The sequence below is a fragment of the Schistocerca piceifrons genome, chromosome 8 (genome assembly GCF_021461385.2).
Source record: "Schistocerca piceifrons isolate TAMUIC-IGC-003096 chromosome 8, iqSchPice1.1, whole genome shotgun sequence".
NCBI lineage: Eukaryota > Metazoa > Arthropoda > Insecta > Orthoptera > Acrididae > Schistocerca > Schistocerca piceifrons.
This window is the reverse complement of record NC_060145.1, coordinates 318,205,317-318,225,763: the sequence shown is the minus strand read 5'-3', so window position 1 is coordinate 318,225,763 and position 20,447 is coordinate 318,205,317. Positions and strand designations below refer to the sequence as shown.

The following is a 20,447-nucleotide window of genomic DNA, read 5'->3' as shown; positions in this document are numbered from 1 at the left end:
ACTACATTCGTAGTGCCCCTGCCCGTTACACTCATTACTCGCGGCAGATAACCTTACCGAGTCCCGTTACAGTTCGGGCAATACGTTTGCATCCGCACAGAAGAAGAAGGTCAATGGCCGCTTAGCCTTAACTATATGAAGATGGTATCTGTTCTTTCGGAGATATCCGAAAGACCAGATACCATCTTCAAATAGTAGATTCCACTGCATAGGGTCTCCACAGCAGTGCAGCAGTGTTGTCACTAATTAAGTTCCAACCTACGTACTGCATTGACGTTAGTCAACGTTTACTGTATTCGAGAACAGACTAGTTTTAAGAACGTTAATCACGTTGCCACGCCTCATCATCACCAGCATACTGAAGGTACACACCGTACATAATCTCCCTGTAAATCATTGTTATTTGTATATTTTTATCTGTGTAGCCAAAATTGTTTTGTTGTAGTTCCATTTCGCACTGTGACGTACACTGTGGCGCAACTCAGTGCAGCAACTACTTTCTATGGTAGGGGGTTCTCTTCCTGCCACCTTCATGTTGGACGCGAAGTGTATTTGTTAAACACAGCAGAGTGTATCCTTGTATGGGAGTCAAACGTTGACCCTAAAGAGCCCAGACAGAAGAGAGACTCTTTTGAAATGTGGTGCTGTAGACGAATGCTGAATATTAGATGGGTAGATCGAATAATTAGTGAGGAGGTACTGAGTCGAATTAAGGAGAAACGAAATTTACGGCGCAACTAAAAGAAGGATTGGCTGACAGTAGGCATCCAGAGGCATCAAGGAACCGTCAGTTGTGTGATGAAGTGAGGGACGGAGGCTTGAGTACAGTATTCAGGTTCGTCCGCCCGGTTGGCCGTGCGGTCTAAAGCCGTCGGCACACGGACCGTGCATCCGAACGTTGAGCGTTGAGCGTGCCGAGTTTCTGACGTCACAGCATGGAATAGCACGCTCGGGAGTCTTTCCGAACGTGCAGAGCAATATCTGGCATGTCAGATATTCTCAGCGTGCGTCTGAACGTTGACCAATGACATGGCACAACTCCACCTACGTCACACGCACGCCGTCTCCCTTCAGTACAGAGTTGTGACGCGCCATATTGGCATTCATTTCAAGCCTATACGTATATATGCCGTTCCGAGCACCAGCAAATTGAGAATCACTGCAAAACTCATTGTTAACTGTGTGATTCTTTCCAATAAAATAATGAGAAACATCATATTCGCGGAAAAATAATTATTGTAACTTGCGTATAATGAGAGTAGGCTATTTGAAGGCAGCGACACACTGAAGATCCACCCAAAACGCATTGTTCTTGGTACAATGTGTTATAATTAAATTTCAGTTAGTAAAATATCTACGATTATAGAGTTTTTAGCAAGAGGTAAGGTACTATTATTATATAAAGCAGATGCGATGTTGGTATAGTGTAATGAATAGCATCATTGTATACTAATGAGGTTTTTTCGTTGGGGCGGTGGTTCGCGTCCTGACACGACAGATTTTTTTTCCTAACATTCGCGTTTTTATTAGGTTCTGATACTTTATTATTAGTATAATATAAGTATAGACTGTAATGTTTGATTTTATGTAAATACAAGTTCACCTTTTATTGAGGGGTGACTTTGTTCGATTGGCTTCATCTAAAGGACAGCTGACGCTACTTGTATAAAGGTATTTTTTCTCTTTTTTCTTTTACGCTTCGTAATTGACATGTTGCAAAGATTCTGCTACTGGGTACGAACAGTGATCAAGTAAGACTGACCTTGGGGTTTTACTAAAATGTGGGAATGATGAAATACTGTTTATCTTATGCGGAAAGTATTCCAATTTTGTAACGCACTGCTTGTAATGGAACTTTTATAAGCCTCTGTCCTTATTGATTGGAGTTGGTACTTTCCTTTTCGTGGACGATGGGGGAAATGTGCATTTTAATAGAGCTAACGTGGGAATTTTACGCGCCCGTTGAGTAAACAGTGTGATTAACGAACTAGAAACATCCCTCAACTGTCGCTTGAGTGCGTTGCGATCGTGTATACCACGTTGGGGTCCGCGTACCGTATGCACAAGTCGCATCATTCCTGAGCGTTGAGCAGCACGTTGAACTGGGCACGCTCAACGTTAACGTTCGGCAGCACGGTCCGTGTGCCGACGGCTTAACGCTCGGCTTTCCGGGCGGGAAGGAGCGCCGGTCCCCGGCACGAATCCGCCCGGCGGATTAGTGTCGAGGTCCGATGAGCCGGCCAGTCTGTGGATGGTTTTTAGGCGGTTTTCCATTTGCCTCGGCGAAGGCTGGCTGGTTCCCCTTATTCCGCCTCAGCTACACTATGTCGGCGATTGCTGCGCGAACAAGTTCTCCATGTTCGCGTACACCACCATTACTCTACCACACAAACATAGGGGTTACATTCGTCTGGTCCATTACTCTACCACGCAAACATAGGGGTTACATTCGTCTGGTGTGAGACGTTCCCTGGGGGGGACACAGGGGGCCGAATCGCACAATAACCCTGGGTTCGGTGTGGGGCGGCGGAGGGGTGGGGTTGCGGACCACTGCGGCTGCGGCTGCGGCGGGGACGGAGCCTCTCCGTCGTTTCTAGGTCCCCGGTTAACATAACAGAGCATAACGTATTCAGGTTCAAGCAGATGTAAGTTAGAGCACTTATTCATAGACGAAGAGACTGGCACAGGAATGCCTTTCATGGGGAGCTGCATCAAACCACTCTTCGAACTGAAGACTGTAACAAGCTGTATAGTAGCTGATCTCGCTCGGTGGTGTGATTGGGAAGCACTGCTGTAGGTAGTGGTGGGGCACCTGCAGGAAGATGTAGAGGCGGAACCCGACGTCGCCGTAGCGGCGCCGCCTAGCCGCCGAGTCCGGGAAGGCTGCGTGCGCCTCCCCCAGGAGCTGCAGCAGTTTTCGCAGGCGCGCCCCGTCCAGCGAGAACGACACCACCTGCCGGAAATGCACGTACAAACTGCACTCACTAGTCACTAGTACCTGTTTTATTGTACATCTACATACATAGTCCGCAAAACATAGTACGTGTGTGGCGGGGAATACCTTGTACCACGACTAGTCATTTCTCGCGTATTATCTTCATGGTCCTTACGCGACGACGATGATGATGGGTTTGTGGGGCGCTCAACTGCGCGGTCATCAGCGCTCGTACGAAGTCCCAGTTTTTACGCAGTCTAATTTTTACACATTCCAATTTAGCCACCGTCAAGAATGATGATGATGAGGATGAAATGATGAGGACAACACAAGCACTCAGTTCCTGGTCAGAGAAAATTCCCAATCCGGCCGGGAATCGAACCTGGGACTCCGTGATCCAGAGAAAGCAACGCTAGCCACTAGACTTGTCCTTAGGCGAAAACTACAGTGGCGCCAGTAGAATAGAGATGGGCAAACTCGTTCATCCTAGCCGGCCGCTGTGGCCGAGCGGTTTTAGGCGCTTTAGTCTGGAACCGCGCTGTTGCTACGGTCGCAGGTTCGAATCCTGCCTCGGGCATGGATGTGTGCTGTCCTTAAGTTAGTTAGGTTTAAATAGTTCTAAGCCTAGGGGGCTGATGACCTCAGATGTTAAGTCCCATAGTGCTTAAGCCATTTGAACCATTCGTTATTCCTTGGGAACTAGTTCACTGATGATCGCTCTTTTTTTGGGAACCATTTTTACTCGTTCACCGTTCATTTGTGCTTGGTATGCGGTTCTTATGAAAAACTGAAAATTAGTAGCATAGGTGACTGAAGATGGAAGGTGCCAAGAGGTGGCACTTGCCTCCGCTCTGGAGTACAGTATTTTTATTCGTAACAGAATTCTCACACACTTGTAATTTTCGTGATTCTGCAAAACCTTTCGTTTAGCCAGCTGCAGCGTTCTGTGGCTGATCGCAGTGAAATAATATAAGGTGACGCACGAAAAACCGGCCCCGAGTACAGACTGCTCGCCAATTACGCAGGATTTGTTGACCGCTCGGAGCAGAATAGCATGTAATAATTAGGCAGTGAATAAATAAAAAATAAGCTAATGCAAACAACAACTTCGAAACAATAGATGACAATTGGTAGGCGACGATGAGGTCTAGTACTCGGGGCTGATTTTTCGTGCGCTACCCTGTACCACTGAAATAATATTGTACGAGTTATCATATTCTCTTTACAAAATGTGACACCAGACACTCGGTTATGGAACGCGGACTTCATTCGGTTGTAAGTCGGTCTGTCTTCCGTAACAATGAACATGCTCTTTGACCTTGGACCAAAACAATTCGGAAAATGGTCACTAGTGTGTGCCGTGCCGACTTCCTTTGCATGTGTAATAAAAAAATATTCCCTTTTTACAAGTATTTCTTCTGCTGTTTATCACCGAGCGAGGTGGCGCAGTGGTTAGCACACTGGACTCGCATTCGGGAGGACGACGGTTCAATACCGTCTCCGGCCATCCTGATTTAGGTTTTCCGTGATTTCCCTAAATCGCTTCAGGCAAATGCCGGGATGGTTCCTTTGAAAGGGCACGGCCGATTTCCTTCCCCATCCTTCCCTAACCCGAGCTTGCGCTCCGTCTCTAATGACCTCGTTGTCGCCGGGACGTTAAACACTAATCTCCTCCTCCTCCTCTGCTGTTTATCGAAATAGTTAAGTAAGCTGATACGACGTTTTGTTACCTGGAAAGATGTATGTAATGCATATCACGTAATTTTATGTAATTTGCGTAATTATAAAATACATTTTAATTACCCGTCATGCACGCTCAATAGAATACGAAAAGAACCAGAAGTTCAGAGTTCAAAAAAGGTTTGAAACAGATCTAGAACGGGTGTGCGCAGCGGACAAAACGAACAACTCTATACTGAATTAACTATGAGCAGTCAACAGTGGAAGTGAGACGAGTGGCCACGCGAAGAAGGACGAGTCCGGCCGAACGAGACCGAGAGAAATGGGAACGGGACCGAGGCTGGAACGAGACCGACCGGCGTACCGTTGCGGGAACGAGACCGACTGTTTCCCGTTCCCGCGACCGAAGTGAACTATGAAAGACCGTTCCTTAGAATTGGTTCATCGCTCGTTCCGTTGATCTTTATGAACTGTTCCTTAGGATCCGTTAGTTCGCGAACGACCCATCTCAACAGTAGAACCGTTCTGCACTCGGCTTCAAATGCAGGTTCTCTAAATCTGCGCGTAGTGGCCTGCGGAAAGCAACGTCCTCTCTCCAGCCATTCCCATTTGAGTTCATATGTCATCTGCGTATTACTTGCCTACTGACAGAACCTATCGGTACAAAGCTACCAGCCTGCTTTTGAGCTACTTCGATGTCCTAGTTTAATCCGACCTGGTGGGAACCCAAAACATTCGAACAGTACTCAAGAATGGATCGCACTAGCGTCTCCTTTGTGGATGAGCTACACTTTCCCAATATTCTCCCTGCAAAACGAAGTCGAGCATTCGCCTTCCCTACTACCAACCTGACAGGCTCACTCCGTGTCATGTTGCCGGCCGATGTGGCCGAGCGGTTCTAGACCCTCCAGTCCGAAACCGCGCTGCTGCTACGGTCGCAGGTTCGAATCCTGCATCGGGCATGGGTGTGTCTGATGTCCTTAGGTTAGTTAGGTTTAAGTAATTCTAAGTCTAGGGGACTGATGACCTCAGATGTTCAGTCCCATAGTACATGAGCCATTTGAACTTGAATGTCATATCGCTTTGGAACGTACGCCTAGATATTTTATCGAAGTGGCCGTGTAAAGATGCACCCTATTACTGCTGTTTTCGAACGCACAGGACTATTTTTGCTTACTCACACGCTTTAACTCAGGCTGTATATTCCTACAGCCACTCAACGATGATTCCTTCCCATGAACCACAGCGTTATTTGGAAACAGCCTTACATTGCTGCTCACCCTGTCCGTGGCGTCATTCGTAAGTGTAGGGATTAGAAGCGGTTCTATCACGCTTTCATGGAGCACCCTTGACGAAACCCTTGTCTCTGATGAACAGTCGCCGTCGACGACTGCGTACTGGGTGCTATTCATTCTTGCATGACTTCTACAAGGACATTGCACAAGTTAAAAACAAAGCTCAGTCCACAAATACATGTGCACCAAACCTTGGTCTTAAACTATAAGAAGTCGGAGGTCATATTCATGATTATCGGACATTTTCGTGAAACAGTTTCTCCAATGCCTCTTAATTTTCTATCAACAGTTTCTGAAGTGACTGCAAACAGCTGCTATGTATTTTATGAAATGCATGACACGCAGCGGTCTGTGTGTCCTTTTTTATCACTAATGGTGTTGGTTAGTGACCAGCGTCACAGTATAAATGTGCATATATTATTTACGTATTTTGTCATCTCGTATCAATAAGGGAATGTTGTTTATACTACTGAACATCAAAAAAATAACGATTACCCATATTTAAGAGGTGGTGTGTCAAGGAGAGTGAGTCACAACTGTTCGTTCACATCTAACATTTCACCTATCTGTTATTCTGTAGTTGAGTATAATGGATGCGTGTATAATGTAGTGTCACCTTCGTGTTATATGACGATGATAACGTAGGGAGAGATTGGTGTGGATACAATGACAGTTTCTTCAGACGTAATCTCACATCGCAAAGTGTTCGGACTGAACACTACCAAGAAAATGGGGGCGCCTTTTTCCAGTACTGTGAACCCTGGTTCAATAGAAGTATCACTTGGCAGCAACTGTAGCTCTGAGCCGCAAAGCGGATTGTGAAGAGATAGGGTAAAAAATCTCAAATATGTGTACCCGACACTGTTTTACGAAAACAGTACTTGAGTTTGGTTGAGCTGAGAGGCTATTTTAAAAGTGATGGCAGCGTCATCACTGAGAAGAAAAATGTAGGATCTCATCGATTTCCTTCTTTTAAATCGGGTCCCTCAAAAATATTGGCAGTAAATATTTTTTATTTGTTAGCGTAAATCGCGAAATATGAACAAGAACGATGTCACACACATTTTTATAACAGAGCGCCATGGGTGTCCTGTGAGAGAGCAAAAACTTATTTTTCTCGGTTTTGAAGTCTGATACGATATACACATTTTCAGATTTTTAAGAGTAGGTCAGTTCTCAACAATATTTTATTTGTGTGTGAAAACTGACATCACATTTGAAGATAATTACTTTGAGGCAACATTGGACTGACATATTAAGTAGAAATTGGAACATTGTTAATGTTGCTGAATTCCAAATAATCCCGCCACACGAAATAGTTTCCTCCTTAAAAACATAATACTCTCTTTGGAGTGCCGTAGATAGTGTGCAGCTGGCACTAGGTGATCATGTGGCCGTACACTGGGCAAAAGGAGATCCGACACGATATTAGGAGGTATCCCATGACTTTCATCACCACAGAGTACGGCTATCTGAACCATTTTACAACTGTCAACCCTTGGTCTTCCACAACAGTCCTCCCCCCCCCCCCCTCTCCCTCACCCCGCTCACCATATTTCCTTCCACTGCTAAGATGACCATCCCTTAATGTCTCAGAACTTGTGCTATCAACCGATCCATGGTTTTAGTCAAGTTGTGCTATAAATGTATTTTTTGCGCAGTTCGATTCGGTACCTCATAGTTGTTTGTTATAGCCATTTAACCTTCAGTATTGTTGTGTAACAGCACGATCAAAAGCTTCTATGCTCTTCTTGTGTGGATTGTTGATCGTCCACGGTCCACTTCTCCGTAATAGTACACTCGAGGCAAATACCTAACATTGAAATTTACATCAGGTGTTAAATATTTCTCTTTTTCATAAATAGTTTTACTGCTGTTGTGAATTTGCGTTTTAAATCCTCTCCACGTGGCTTGTCTCAGTGTAGAGAAACTATTCTGTCTCAGATATCTGTGTTACAGTGGGTTTAATGCAATCAGCTAACTCTTGAAATTTTCGTTAATATAAGAGCAATAAAAACGTTAAAATATGTTTTTATATAAAAATGAAAATGCCGTATCTGATCGAAAGTTTTCGGGCATCTGTAAGTGAAGGTTAATATGTGGTGTGTACACCCTTCGTCTTTGTGGCGGCTTGAACTCCTTGGGGACACTTTCAATGAGCTGTCTTAACGTCTGTGGTGGAATGGCTGCACATTCTTTCTCAAGAGCCAAAATCAGAGATGATACTGTGGCCTGGAGTGAAGTCAACGTTATGATTCATCACAAAGGTGTTCCATTGGGTTCCGTTCGGCATCCTGGACATGCTAACCCGTTCGAAAAATCTCATTGTTCACAAACTTACAGATGCTGCTTCATGACAGGGAAATTTTCATGCTAAATACAAGCAGTCATCGGCTCCGAACTGTTCCTCCACTGTACTTGGCACACACTGCTGTGAAATGTGTTCATATCCTTCCGTATTTAGGGTTTTCTTAAGCGCAATAAGGGGGATACACCCTAACCACGACAAACACCCCCATGTAATAACACGACCTCCTGCGTATTTCATGGATGGCACTAGACACGATGAGAGTAATGTTATCCAGGCATTCACCACATCCAAACCCATCCATAGCATTGCCGCACGGTGTAGTGTGATTTCTCATCTAAAATCACTCGTTGCTGTCATCCACTGATCAGTGGCGGCTCTTTATACTAGATGGGGCGTCATTTATCATTGGCTACCGAAATGTGCGACTTATGAGGAGTTGCTCGATCATTGTACCCCATTGTTCTTAACTCCCTGCGTACACTCATTACGCTAGGTGCGCTGTTAGTAGCACTTTGCAACTCACGACTGATTCCTTCCACTCATTTCATGCGATTTTGACAGCCATCCTGCAGAATACTCGACGGTCCCTGTCCGACAGCAAATGAGATCTGGCTGCCCTCGTTTTATCTGCGGTTGTTCCTTCGTCGTTCCAACGTCGTAATCACACCACCAGCATTCGGCTTCAGCAGCTTTCGAAGAGCTGAAATGTCCCTGCTGTATTTGTTACTCAGGTAACATCCAAATTACTAGTCTTCATTCGAAAACACTGTTCTCTCCAGACTGACCTATTGTGCTGTTACTGGTTCTCCACTGACAACACAATACTCCCCATCTCCTTTTTAGGATTTCAAACCTCAACTGGTAAAAACGGGAGGCTTACAGATCTACTTTATTATCTGTCAGTCGGTCTACCCGTCCGCCTGTTAAAATATTTTTTTCTCAGTAACTGATTGACGTACCAAGTTGAATTTCATGTCACATACCAAAAGCTACGGTACCTTAATTGTGGTGGAAACTGAAGCATCTAAGTCAATGCAGTCAAAAAATACGGCCAGAGAACTCATTCGTCAAAACCTGTAGGATACTTCCCGTTAACCGAGGAATTTTAAATTTGGCAGTAATCAAGATGTCACACTACAAGTAAAGGAAAAAAACCAAAAGCGTTGGTTTGTAATTGTACCACACGAAAGAAAGCTTTTTTGTCATTTGTTATCCGACTGCCTGTCCGTCTGTTAAAACCTCTTTTCTGGGAAGCTGGTAGACGTATCAAGTTGAAATTTATATCACATACTACGGTCTATGGTCCCATGACGGTGTAAAAACGTTAAGCTTCTAAATCAATGCAATCAAAATATATGGTCATTTATGTACCATATTTTGATACTCGCAAACTCTCTCACTAAAAACTGTCGAGTACCTCCAGTTGACCTAGAATCATGAAAATTGGGAAGAATCAAATGTTCAAACGTGTGTGAAATCTTATGGGACTTAACTGCTAAGGTCATCAGTCCCTAAGCTTACACACTACTTACCCTAAATTTTCCTAAGGACACACACACACACACACACACACACACACACACACACACACACACACACACACACACCCATGCCCGAGGGAGGACTCGAACCTCCGCCGGGACCAGCCGCGAAGAATCAAGGATTTTCAGTAGAAGTAAAGGAAAAAAATCGGAAAATTTTGGCTATTTTTTTCGTCATTTCTTATCCGACTTTAATCTTAAAACATTCTGAAAAGACTTGGAATTCCCAGGACTGATATCCTGCCAGTGTAAGCGTCGGTAACAGGTAAAAATCGCCGAGATTGTCAATTTCTGGGGTGTGTTAACTGTCTGTGTACGTAATTAAGTTTGTACAGAACACTCAGAGTGAGCCTCCTACACGCCCCTGGCCAATTTTTTACTGTCGGGTCCGCATCTCGTGTCATCTAGCGCCACTTGCGCATCACATAGGCGTGTCCGGATACTTTTGATCAGACAGTGTTTATCGAAAACACCATCTAACTAAATTTCGGAACCATTATTATTTTATCTATTATGCACGGTGTGCCATTTCTCTGGCGCGTTGTGTATCCGGCACTATCGATAGCGACTTGTATTTCTGTTTCCGTCTGGTTCGGCCTGCGCAGGCGCTGAGGCGGCTGTTGCCCTCTGGAGCGTTTTTCGCGGGGGGCCGCGCGCGCTCGGCTCGGCAGTTGGATTCGCACCGAGCTGGTGGTATTTTTGCCTTCCGCCCCGGCACGGAGGTGCGATCTCGTTGTTGGCGGGCCTCGTTGATTTGGCCGTTGGGCGGTGTGACGTGTTGGTGACGTGCTGTAGTGGACAACTGATGGATCCCCGCACGCGATCGTTCGAGGTTGTCCGCCTCTGAGAAGGGTGCCCGATATCGCTTGGGTTTCCGCACCCAGGAGTTGCAAGGACTGCAGGACAGGCTTTCTGTGTGTTTGCTCTGTCCGGTCTGCGTGGCGGGGTTCGTTTCACCTTACTGCAGTTGTTGTTTATATTTGCTGCGTGATTCCGTTATGGCCGGAGTCTAGGTTTCGAGTTTTCTGTTGGTTTGTACCCGGTCGTCGACCCCGTTTTCCCGCCCGGGGAGGGCGTATCTGTTGGTAGGAATTATTTGGTAGCGTGTGTTTTGCGTGGACCCGGTGTGCTCACGCGCCATGATTCTGAGTTGAAATTACTGTGGTCAGGCTGGCTCGGTTGCTGGAGTGTGTGTTATTGGTTTTGTGGCTTGCTGGGGACTGCGCGCGCGCCTGTTCCGTTTTGTGATGTGGCAGCAGTCTGATATTTTTATGTGTGCTTGTTAAGTTGCTAGCAATTGGTTTTTTATTTAAATTCCTGGGCATTGACATTTGCCTGTTCTTTTACCTTTACTTATTTGTAGTGTCAATTAAGCCTAAGACGATGTCCAAGATGCTAGCAATTGATTTTAGCCTCATGTGTCCTTAATCCTATTTATATTCTTGGGCATTACCATTTGCTTGTTCTTTTACTCTTATTTATTTGCTGTGCCAGTTAGCCCTAAGATGTCAGACCTTGGTATCTGTCAACCTTATTTTGGCTACTAGCGCTCAGGTGCAATATTGCCGGGCCTATCCCGGATTTTGTCATTAATTGAGATCCTTTTATACTGTATATTTAAGTAGTAGGTTTGGCAAGTGCACTTGCGTATGGTATTTATTATTCCCCCCCCCCCCCCTTTCTTCTTCCTTCGTGTAAACTGATTTTGGTAAGATAAGTTAGGTGGCCTGTGTTCTTTTATTACCTATGTAAGTTTGCCCGCTGCCGCAGTCGTAACATGTTTTGACTGGCAAGCGGCCCATGTTGGCTAGAGTTTGAATGTGGTCTGCGCTGTTTATGTTGGGCTTTGCCGTACATATATTTATTATTTGAGCTAGTCATGTACGTGTTGTTGTGTTAAGGGTTTTAGGGCATTTTTAATTGAGATACCTTTTGGAAATCTTATAACTTTTAAAGAGGGTATAGGAAGGAGTAACTTCGACTGAAAATTTAATTGTAAACTACACATTTGTGCTTCACATTATAAAATTTAAGTGTATTAGGTGGAAGTATGTAGTTGAATGCACAATGATTATTTGTTAATGTATCAAATTGTAAACAGTTTTGAAGTTTCTGAGTTCACCTGTGGCATATAACATTTTTATTACCTCATATTGTAAGCAGCTTGATTTGTTTGTGTCACTGTAATTTGTAAGCCACAGTGTAATTTATTACAATTAGTTGTTTTGGGGAAATAAACCTTGAATTGTATGTCCCCTTTTCATTAACAGAATCCCATCCAAATCGTCCACTCATACGCCGAGTATCGATGTCACTCAATTTGTTGATTAATACGTCGATATATCGGGAATTCAGAAAATTGTGTCGTCTCCAGCAGTGCGGACTTTCTGGGACTGAGCGTACCTTGACAGCGAGGCCCAGTATGGTGAGCGTGGAGTGTGCGTTGACGGTGAGCACCTGCAGGTCCCGCGGGGGGTCCATGAGGAGGTTGAGGCAGGAGGTGGTTATGAGGAGGCCGTGTGCCAGCAGCACGGCGCACAGCGTGGCCAGGCGCCGGCCGCCACCGGGCAGCGACCACTGGCCCAGCAGCCGCAGGCCGCCCACGTACGGCTGCAGAGTCGCCTCCACGTCTGCCAGCGTGGTCTGGTCCTGTTGCATCTGTGGCCGATCGTAAACAGCGCTTCACCCTGAACTAACGAATGTACCGATAGATGTGTCTGCAGTCCGGGTGTCGTGGTCCTACACAGAAAAAAACTTTTCTTTTTTAAATTGTGGTAAGGCCTTATGGGACCAAACTCCAGAGGTCATCGGTCCCTAAGCTTACAGACTATTTAATCTAACTTAAAGTAACTTACGCTAAGAACAACACACATACCCATGTCCGAGGGAGGACTCGAACCTCCGACGGCGGGAGCCGCGCGGACCGTGGCAACACGCCTCAGACAGCACGGCTACCCCGCGCGTCTCTACACAGCCAATCTAGACTACCAACTAAAGAACCAGCTCGTTACGATGAATCTCCACCAACAAGTAACTTGCGCAAGAAACTTCTGCATGCACTTGCATAGGTGATGAAACAGAAATTCCTACATTAGCCACAACAGGGCATTGATTGGTTGGTTGGATTTGGGGGACGGGGCCAAACAGCCATGTCCCCGGTCCCATCGGATGAGGATAAAAATCGGCCTTGCCCGTTCAAAGGAACCATCCCGGCATTTGCCTGAAGCGATTTAGAAAAATCATGGAAAACGTAAATTAGGATAGCCGGATGCGAGTTCGAACCGTCGTCCTCCCGAAAGCGAATCTAGTGTGCTAACCAGTAGTGTCAGTGTCGTCGTAACTGCCGTCTGCTTGACGTCTGCTGTGCAGCGAGCTACGTTAATTTAAGTATTAACTGTATTTTTCTTACTTGTCACTTCTTCTTCCGTGTGTTTTTGCTTTTAGGAAGCTTTAATTGTCGAGTGCTAGTAATAGTGTTCCATAGATTTCGTGTTTGTTTTGAATACCGCCAGAGAGAGTCCCTTTAGTCAACCATAGTGCCAGTAGTGCTAGTGTTTGTTTTCAATACAGTCCAGAGACAGGTAGTGCTATTTTCATTGTTTTCTACAAGAAGTGTCTAGCAACCACAGTTTAGTCAACAATCAGCCGCCTTTAGTGAATTAGCAGTCTAGTTCAAAGTTGATTAGCTCTCTACAGTAAACTGATTTCTTAGGATGCTTAGGATGTGTGACTGCTGTGTACGGACGCAGGAGGAGCTGGCCACTGTTCGCGAACAGCTGAACGTGTTGATGGCCGCGGTCAGCCGTCTTCAGGCTGCTGCCTCGGAGTGTAGCGGCAGTGGGGAGTCTGGTGCGTCGCACGGTACACCCCAGGTGTTACATGCTTCATCCACTGTCCCTGCTGTCGAGACATCTTCGCGGGTACCTGGCGCGGTTGGGCCACCCTCTCCCCAAGGGGAGTGGCGGCTTCAGTAGCGTTCGCGGCGCACGAGGCGGAGGGTCAATGTGGAGGCTGGCCGTTTGGCATCGCCCGCTCTGCCTGTGAGTGGACATGTGGCCGCTCCTTCAGCAAGGTCCGAGCAGGCACACGGGGGGAGGGGTTTATTAGTTATTGGGAGCTCCAACGTTAGGCGGGTGATGGAGCCCCTTAGGGTAATAGCGGAAAGGTCGAGGAAGAAGGCTAGTTAGTGTACACTCTGTCTGCTTGCCGGGGGGTCTCATCCGAGATGTGGAGGAGGCCCTGCCGGCGGCGATAGAGAGCACTGGGTGCACCCGACTGCAAGTTGTTGCTCAAGTCGGCACCAATGACTCCTGCCGTCTGGGTTCAGAGGTCATCCTCAGTTCATATAGGCGGTTGGCGGAGTTGGTGAGGGCGGAAAGCCTCGCTCGCGGGGTGGAATCTGATCCAACTATTTTTAGTATCGTTCCCACAACCGATCGCGGTCCTCTGGTTTGGAGCCGAGTGGAAGGCTTAAACCAGAGGCTCAGACGATTCTGCGGAGATCTGGGGTGCAAATTTCTCGACCTCCGCTATCGGGTGGAGAAATGTAGGGTCCCCCTGAATAGGTCAGGCGTGCACTACACGCAGGAAGCGGCTACAAGGGTAGCGGAGTACGTGTCGAGTGCACATGTGAGTTTTTTAGGTTAGAGAATTCTCTCCCTAGGCCCTACAAGACGCTTCCTGAGACGCGACAGGGTAAGAGTAGGCAAAAAGCAACAGGGAATAACAATATTAATGTGCTAATAGTAAACTGCAGGAGCGTCTATAGAAAGGTCCCAGAACTGCTCTCATTAATAAACGGTCACAACGCCCACATAGTACTAGGGACAGAAAGTTGCATGAAACCAGATGTAAACAGTAATGAAATTCTAAACTCAAATTGGAATGTATACCACAGAGACAGGCTGGACTGTGAAGGGGGAGGAATGTTTATAGCGATAAGAAGTGCAATAGTATCGAAGGAAATTGACGGAGATCCTATATCTGAAATAATTTCGGTGAAGGTCACGGTTAAAGCAGGCTCAAACATGATAATTGAATGTATGTATAGGCCCCCTGGCTCAGCAGCTGTTGTGGCAGTGCACCTGAAGGAAAATTTGGAAAATATTTCGAGTAGATTTCCCGACCATGTTATAGATCTGGGTGGAGATTTTAATTTGCCGGATATAGACTGGGAGACTCAAATGCTTATAACCGGTGGCAGGGATAAAGAATCCAGTGAAATTTTTTTAAGTGCATTATCTGAAAACTACCTTGAGCAGTTAAACAGAGAACCGACTCGTGGCGATAACATATTAGACCTTCTGGTGACAAACAGACCCGAACTATTTGAAACAGTTAACGCAGAACAGGGAATCAGCGATCATAAAGCGGTTACTGCATCTATGATTTCAGCCGTAAATAGAAATGTTGAAAAAAGGTCGGAAGATTTTTCTGTTTAGCAAAAGTGACAAAAAGCAGATTTCAGAGTACTTGGCGGCTCAACACAAAAGTTTTGTTTCAAGTACAGATAGTGTTGAGGATCAGTGGACAAAGTTCAAAACCATCGTACAATACGCATTAGATGAGTATGTGCCAAGCAAGATCGTAAGAGATGGAAAACAGCCGCCGTGGTACAACAACCGAGTTAGAAAACTGCTGCGGAAGCAAAGGGAACTTCACAGCAAACATAAACATACCCAAAGCCTTGCAAACAAACAAAAATTACGCGAAGCGAAATATAGTGTGAGGAGGGCTATGCGAGAGGCGTTCAATGAACTCGAAAGTAAAGTTCTATGTACTGACTTGGCAGAAAATCCTAAGAAATTTTGGTCTTATGTCAAAGCGGTAGGTGGTTCAAACAAAATATCCAGACACCCTGTGACCAAAATGGTACTGAAACAGAGGATGACAGACTAAAGGCCGAAATACTAAATGTCTTTTTCCAAAGCTGTTTCACAGAGGAAGACTGCACTGTAGTTCCCTCTCTAGATTGTCGCACAAATGGAAAAATGGTAGATATCGGAATAGACGACAGAGGGATAGAGAAACAATTAAAATCGCTCAAAAGAGGAAAGGCCGCTGGACCTGATGGGATACCAGTTCGATTTTACACAGAGTACGCGAAGGAACTTGCCCCCCTTCTCACAATGGTGTACAGTAGGTCTCTAGAAGAGCGTAGCGTTCCAAAGGATTGGAAAATGGCACAAGTCATCCCCGTTTTCAAGAAGGGACGTCGAACAGATGTGCAGAACTATAGACCTATATCTCTAACGTCGATCAGTTGTAGAATTTTGGAACACGTATTATGTTCAAGTATAATGATTTTTCTGGAGATTAGAAATCTACTCTTTAGGAACCAGCATGGATTTCGAAAAAGACGATCGTGTGAAACCCAGCTCGCGCTATTCGTCCACGAGACTCAGAGGGCCATAGACACGGGTTCCCAGATAGATGCCGTATTTCTTGACTTCCGCAAGGCGCTCGATACAGTTCCCCACAGTCTTAGATAACAGAACGCAGCATGTCATTCTCAATGGACAGAAGTCTTCCGAAGTAAGAGTGATTTCAGGTGTGCCGCAGTGGAGTGTCGTAGGACCGTTGCTATTCACGATATACATAAATGATCCTGTGGATAACATCGGAAGTTCACTGAGGCTTTTTGCGGATGATGCTGTGGTATATCGAGAGGTTGTAACAATGGAAAATTGTACTGAAGTGCAGGAGGATCTGCAACGAATTGACGCATGGTGCAGGAAATGGCAATTGAATCTCAATGTAGACAAGTATAATGTGCTGCGGATACATAGAAATATCCTTTATCTTTTAGCTAAAATATAGCAGGTCAGCAACTGGAAGCAGCTAATTTCATAAATTATCTGGGAGTAGGCATTAGGAGTGATTTAAAATGGAATGATCATATTAAGTTGATCGTCGATAAAGCAGATGCCAGACTGAGATTCATTGGAAGAATCCTAAGGAAATACAATCCAAAAACAAAGGAAGTAGGTTGCAGTACACTTGTTCGCCCACTGCTTGAATATTGCTCACCAGTGTGGGATCCGTGCCAGATAGGTTTGATAGAAGAGATAGAGAAGATCCAACGGAGAGCAGCGCGCTTCGCTACAGGATCATTTAGTAATCGCGAAAGCGTTACGGAGATGATAGATAAACTCCAGTGGAAGACTCTGCAGGAGAGACGCTCAGTAGCTCGGTATGGGCTTTTGTTGAAGTTTCGAGAGCATATCTTCACCGATGAGTCAAGCAGTATATTGCTCCCTCCTACGTACATATCGCGAAGAGACGATGAGGATAAAATCAGGGAGATTAGAGCCCACACAGAGGCATACCGACAATCTTTCTTTCCACGAACAATACGAAACTGGAATAAAAGAGAGAACCGATAGAGATACTCAAAGTACCCTCCGCCACACACCGTCAGGTGGCTTGCGGAGTATGGATGTAGATGTAGATGTAGAAGTAACTTGCGCAAGAAACTTCTGCATGCACTTGCTTAGGTGATGAAACAGAAATTCCTACATTAGTCACAACATGGCATTGATTGGTTGGTTGGATTTGGGGGACGGGACCAAACAGCCTTTTCACCGGTCCCATCGGATGAGGATAGAAATCGGTCTTGCCCGTTCAAAGGAACCGTACCAGCATTTGCCTGGAGCGATTTAGAAAAATCTTGGAAAACTTAAATCAGGAAATCCGGATGCGAGTTCGAACTGTCGTCCACTCGAAAGCGAATCTAGTGTCCTAACCACTACGCCACGTCACTCGGTTGGGCATTGAAATGAATTGGACAGCGACAAGCAAAAAATTTGTGCCAGACTCGGACTCTGCTTACGTGAGTGGTCGCCTAAGCCGTTTCGGCTACCCCACCACAACCTAAATTCTCAACTTGTCGTACGCTACATACACAGTGTCTCCTGACCATTATCCCCACTGCTCGTACCCTCACGGAAGAGGTCAGATGAAGGGTGCAGCTGCTCAGTACGATCTTTAATTGCCATACTGTCCGGTCACATTAATGTGAACACTTTTCAAAAGCCTCAATAACCACCTTCTGCAGCGCAGACCTCTGTGAGAAATGTAGGAGGAGAGTCAAGGAGGTTCCAGAAGGTATCGACTGGGATGTGGACCCGTGCTGACTCAAGTGCCATGGTTAGCTGTGAAAGTTTTCTCGGATGAGGATCAACGATGGAAACAGTCCGATCGAGTTGATCCCACAGGTTCTAGACTGAGTTTAAATCCGGTGAGTTTGGTGGTCAGATGAGTACAGTAAACTCATCCTGGTGCTCTTCAAACCATGCACATACACAGTGAGCTATGTGACACATGCATTGTCCTGCTGATAGATGCATCTACCGATAGACATAGTCCCCAAGGGTAGATGCATGCTTGTGTTGATCCATTGAGCTTCCCAGAATGAAGTGATTAATCAGGGAATGTCACAAAAACATTCCCAAGACCATAACGGTCGCTCCTCAACCCTCGACCATTCCAACGATTGGTTCAAGCTGTTTGCTTTCAGATGTTTATAACCATGCACGTCAACTACCATCTCTCATCTGTTTAAAGGCCACCTGTTGCTACTTAGTGGACGTACACTTGCAGTATTCTCCAGTAAATTTCTGCTTTCGTCGCCAACGACATCGGTCGGCGTGGTGCACGAACCAGGCGGCTGCAGCAGACCTACATATGCAGCAACATTCGCTGAATGGTCGTTGAGAAGACACTGTTGGTAGCCCCTTGGTTCACCTGGGTCATCAGCTGCTTGATTGCTTAATAGTTGCACTTCCATTCGCTCATACACATCTCCACAGCTGTTGTTACCCCTGCCTTCTATGGCCTGTGGTATACCACAGCTACCTCGGCGTCAGCTTTGGATAGCGCGATTTCGCCGTACATGGTATACTTCAACAACAGAGGCATTCAAACAGTTTACAAACCTAGCAGGCTCAGAAATGCTTCCACCCTGGACCCAAAAGCCAATGATCATTCCTTTTTGGATGTTATATAAATCGCTCCGTTTCCGCGTTATGGTGACGACTGCTCAATTTTGTGCGCCCCCCGGCAAGCTTTATGTATTCTCAACTGCTATTGATGCTACCTACCATCTGTGAGTGGTTCTTGCACGCTGTTGTCGGACGTAGGCGGTAGTCACATTAGTGTGACTGGACCATGTTTTTATAAGTGTGGTATCTGAAGTGAGTAAATCAATTTCCGGAACTTGCTGCATGTACCTGAGAAGTGTTTCCAGCAGAGTCACGTAGTGAAATAGGCAAGTGGAAGTTATTAATATCGTGCTTAAAACCCATAGCACCTGCCACCATTGTCGCATTACCGTTTTTATTAAATAAATTAATGACAAACAGCACAGTTCAAGGAAAAAAGTGTTTGGCGGAAAAAAATAGATACAGAGGCGTCGTGGTTTAGTTTCCAAGAAGCTATTGATTTCTGGTCCATGCTGAGCCAATAATTTGTGAACTTTTTGCGTATATCAGCATCTCTTGTCTCAGTATTTGTTACAACATTTTCTAGAGCGTACTGCTTTATAACAGTATTATTAAAATCCACATATGTCATGTGCGAAAGTACAGGAGAGCACTCCATTTTCTAAGTTAACAATTTGGAAACCTGGTTGGCCGCCGGCCGGAGTGGCCGAGCGGTTCTAGGCGCTACAGTCTGGAACCGCGCGACCGCTATGGTCGCAGGTTCGAATCCTGCCTCGGACATGGATGTGTGTGATGTCCTTAGGTTAGTTAGATGTAAGTAGTTCTAAGTTCTAGGACACTGATGACCTCAGGAGTTAAGTTCCATAGCGCTCAGAGCCATTTGAACCATTTGAACCTGGTTGGCCCATTTAGCCCTTGGGTTGTGCCAATGTCAGGCCGGCCCGTTTGGCCCATGAATCATACTGACACTGGACTGACCCGTTTCGTCTCTGGCTCGTGTCGATATTGAACTGACCCATTTAGCCCATGATTTGTGCCGATACTATACTGCGTCATCCAGCCTATGACCCTTGCTAATACTGGGATGGCTCATTTAGTTAAAGGTATGTGCCGACGCTGGTGTAGTCCCATACCTGATTTCCTTTTCATACTTCTAGACTTGCTTCAATTTTTTCCCCAGATTATAATAACGTTTGTAGCATAGTTTTAAGTGACTATGACCCAGAACCACTCGCACAAGCTACAAACTGCTTGTGTTTGGGTGTTTGGTCTTCTCCTTAAAAAAAAAAAGAAAAAAGTACCATGCATCAGATGTCCATTTTGACCTCCCAAAAATGGTAGGAAGAAAATGGTTCAAATGGCTCTGAGCACTATGGGACTTAACATCTGAGGTCATCAGTCTCCTAGAACTTAGTACTGCTTAAAAATAACAAACCTAAGGACATCACACACATCCGTGCCCGAGGTAGGGTTCGAACCTGCGACCATAGCGGTCGCGCGGTTCCAGACTGAAGCGTCTAGAACCGCTCGGCCACAACGGCCGGCTTTTCGTAGGAATACTCCACCACTACTCATAAATTTGAGGGACCTTTTCTCTGTATGACATATAAAGTACACTAGAATATCACAGTGTCAAAGTCTATCTGTCTTTCGTAAGTGACCGATCATTTGTTACTCACCGCTTCTTATAATAGCATAGTAAGTAACTGGAAAGGATGCACCAGTAGGAAGCTAAAATTTACT

The 20,447-nt window shown here is 45.6% G+C and overlaps 1 protein-coding gene across 1 annotated transcript in view; it reads right to left on the bottom strand.

The window, feature by feature from the left end:
* Positions 1–12,420, bottom strand: part of LOC124712317 — a 66,260-nt gene extending 53,840 nt beyond the window's left edge. Inside the window, exons 1-2 of the mRNA XM_047242610.1 lie at positions 12,166–12,420; positions 2,813–2,953 (exon numbers count right to left, since the gene is read on the bottom strand). Of these exons, the coding sequence (XP_047098566.1) occupies positions 2,813–2,953; positions 12,166–12,420 (396 nt within the window). The remainder of the gene's footprint in view (positions 1–2,812; positions 2,954–12,165) is intronic.
* Between the last annotated feature and the right edge of the window lie 8,027 nt (positions 12,421–20,447).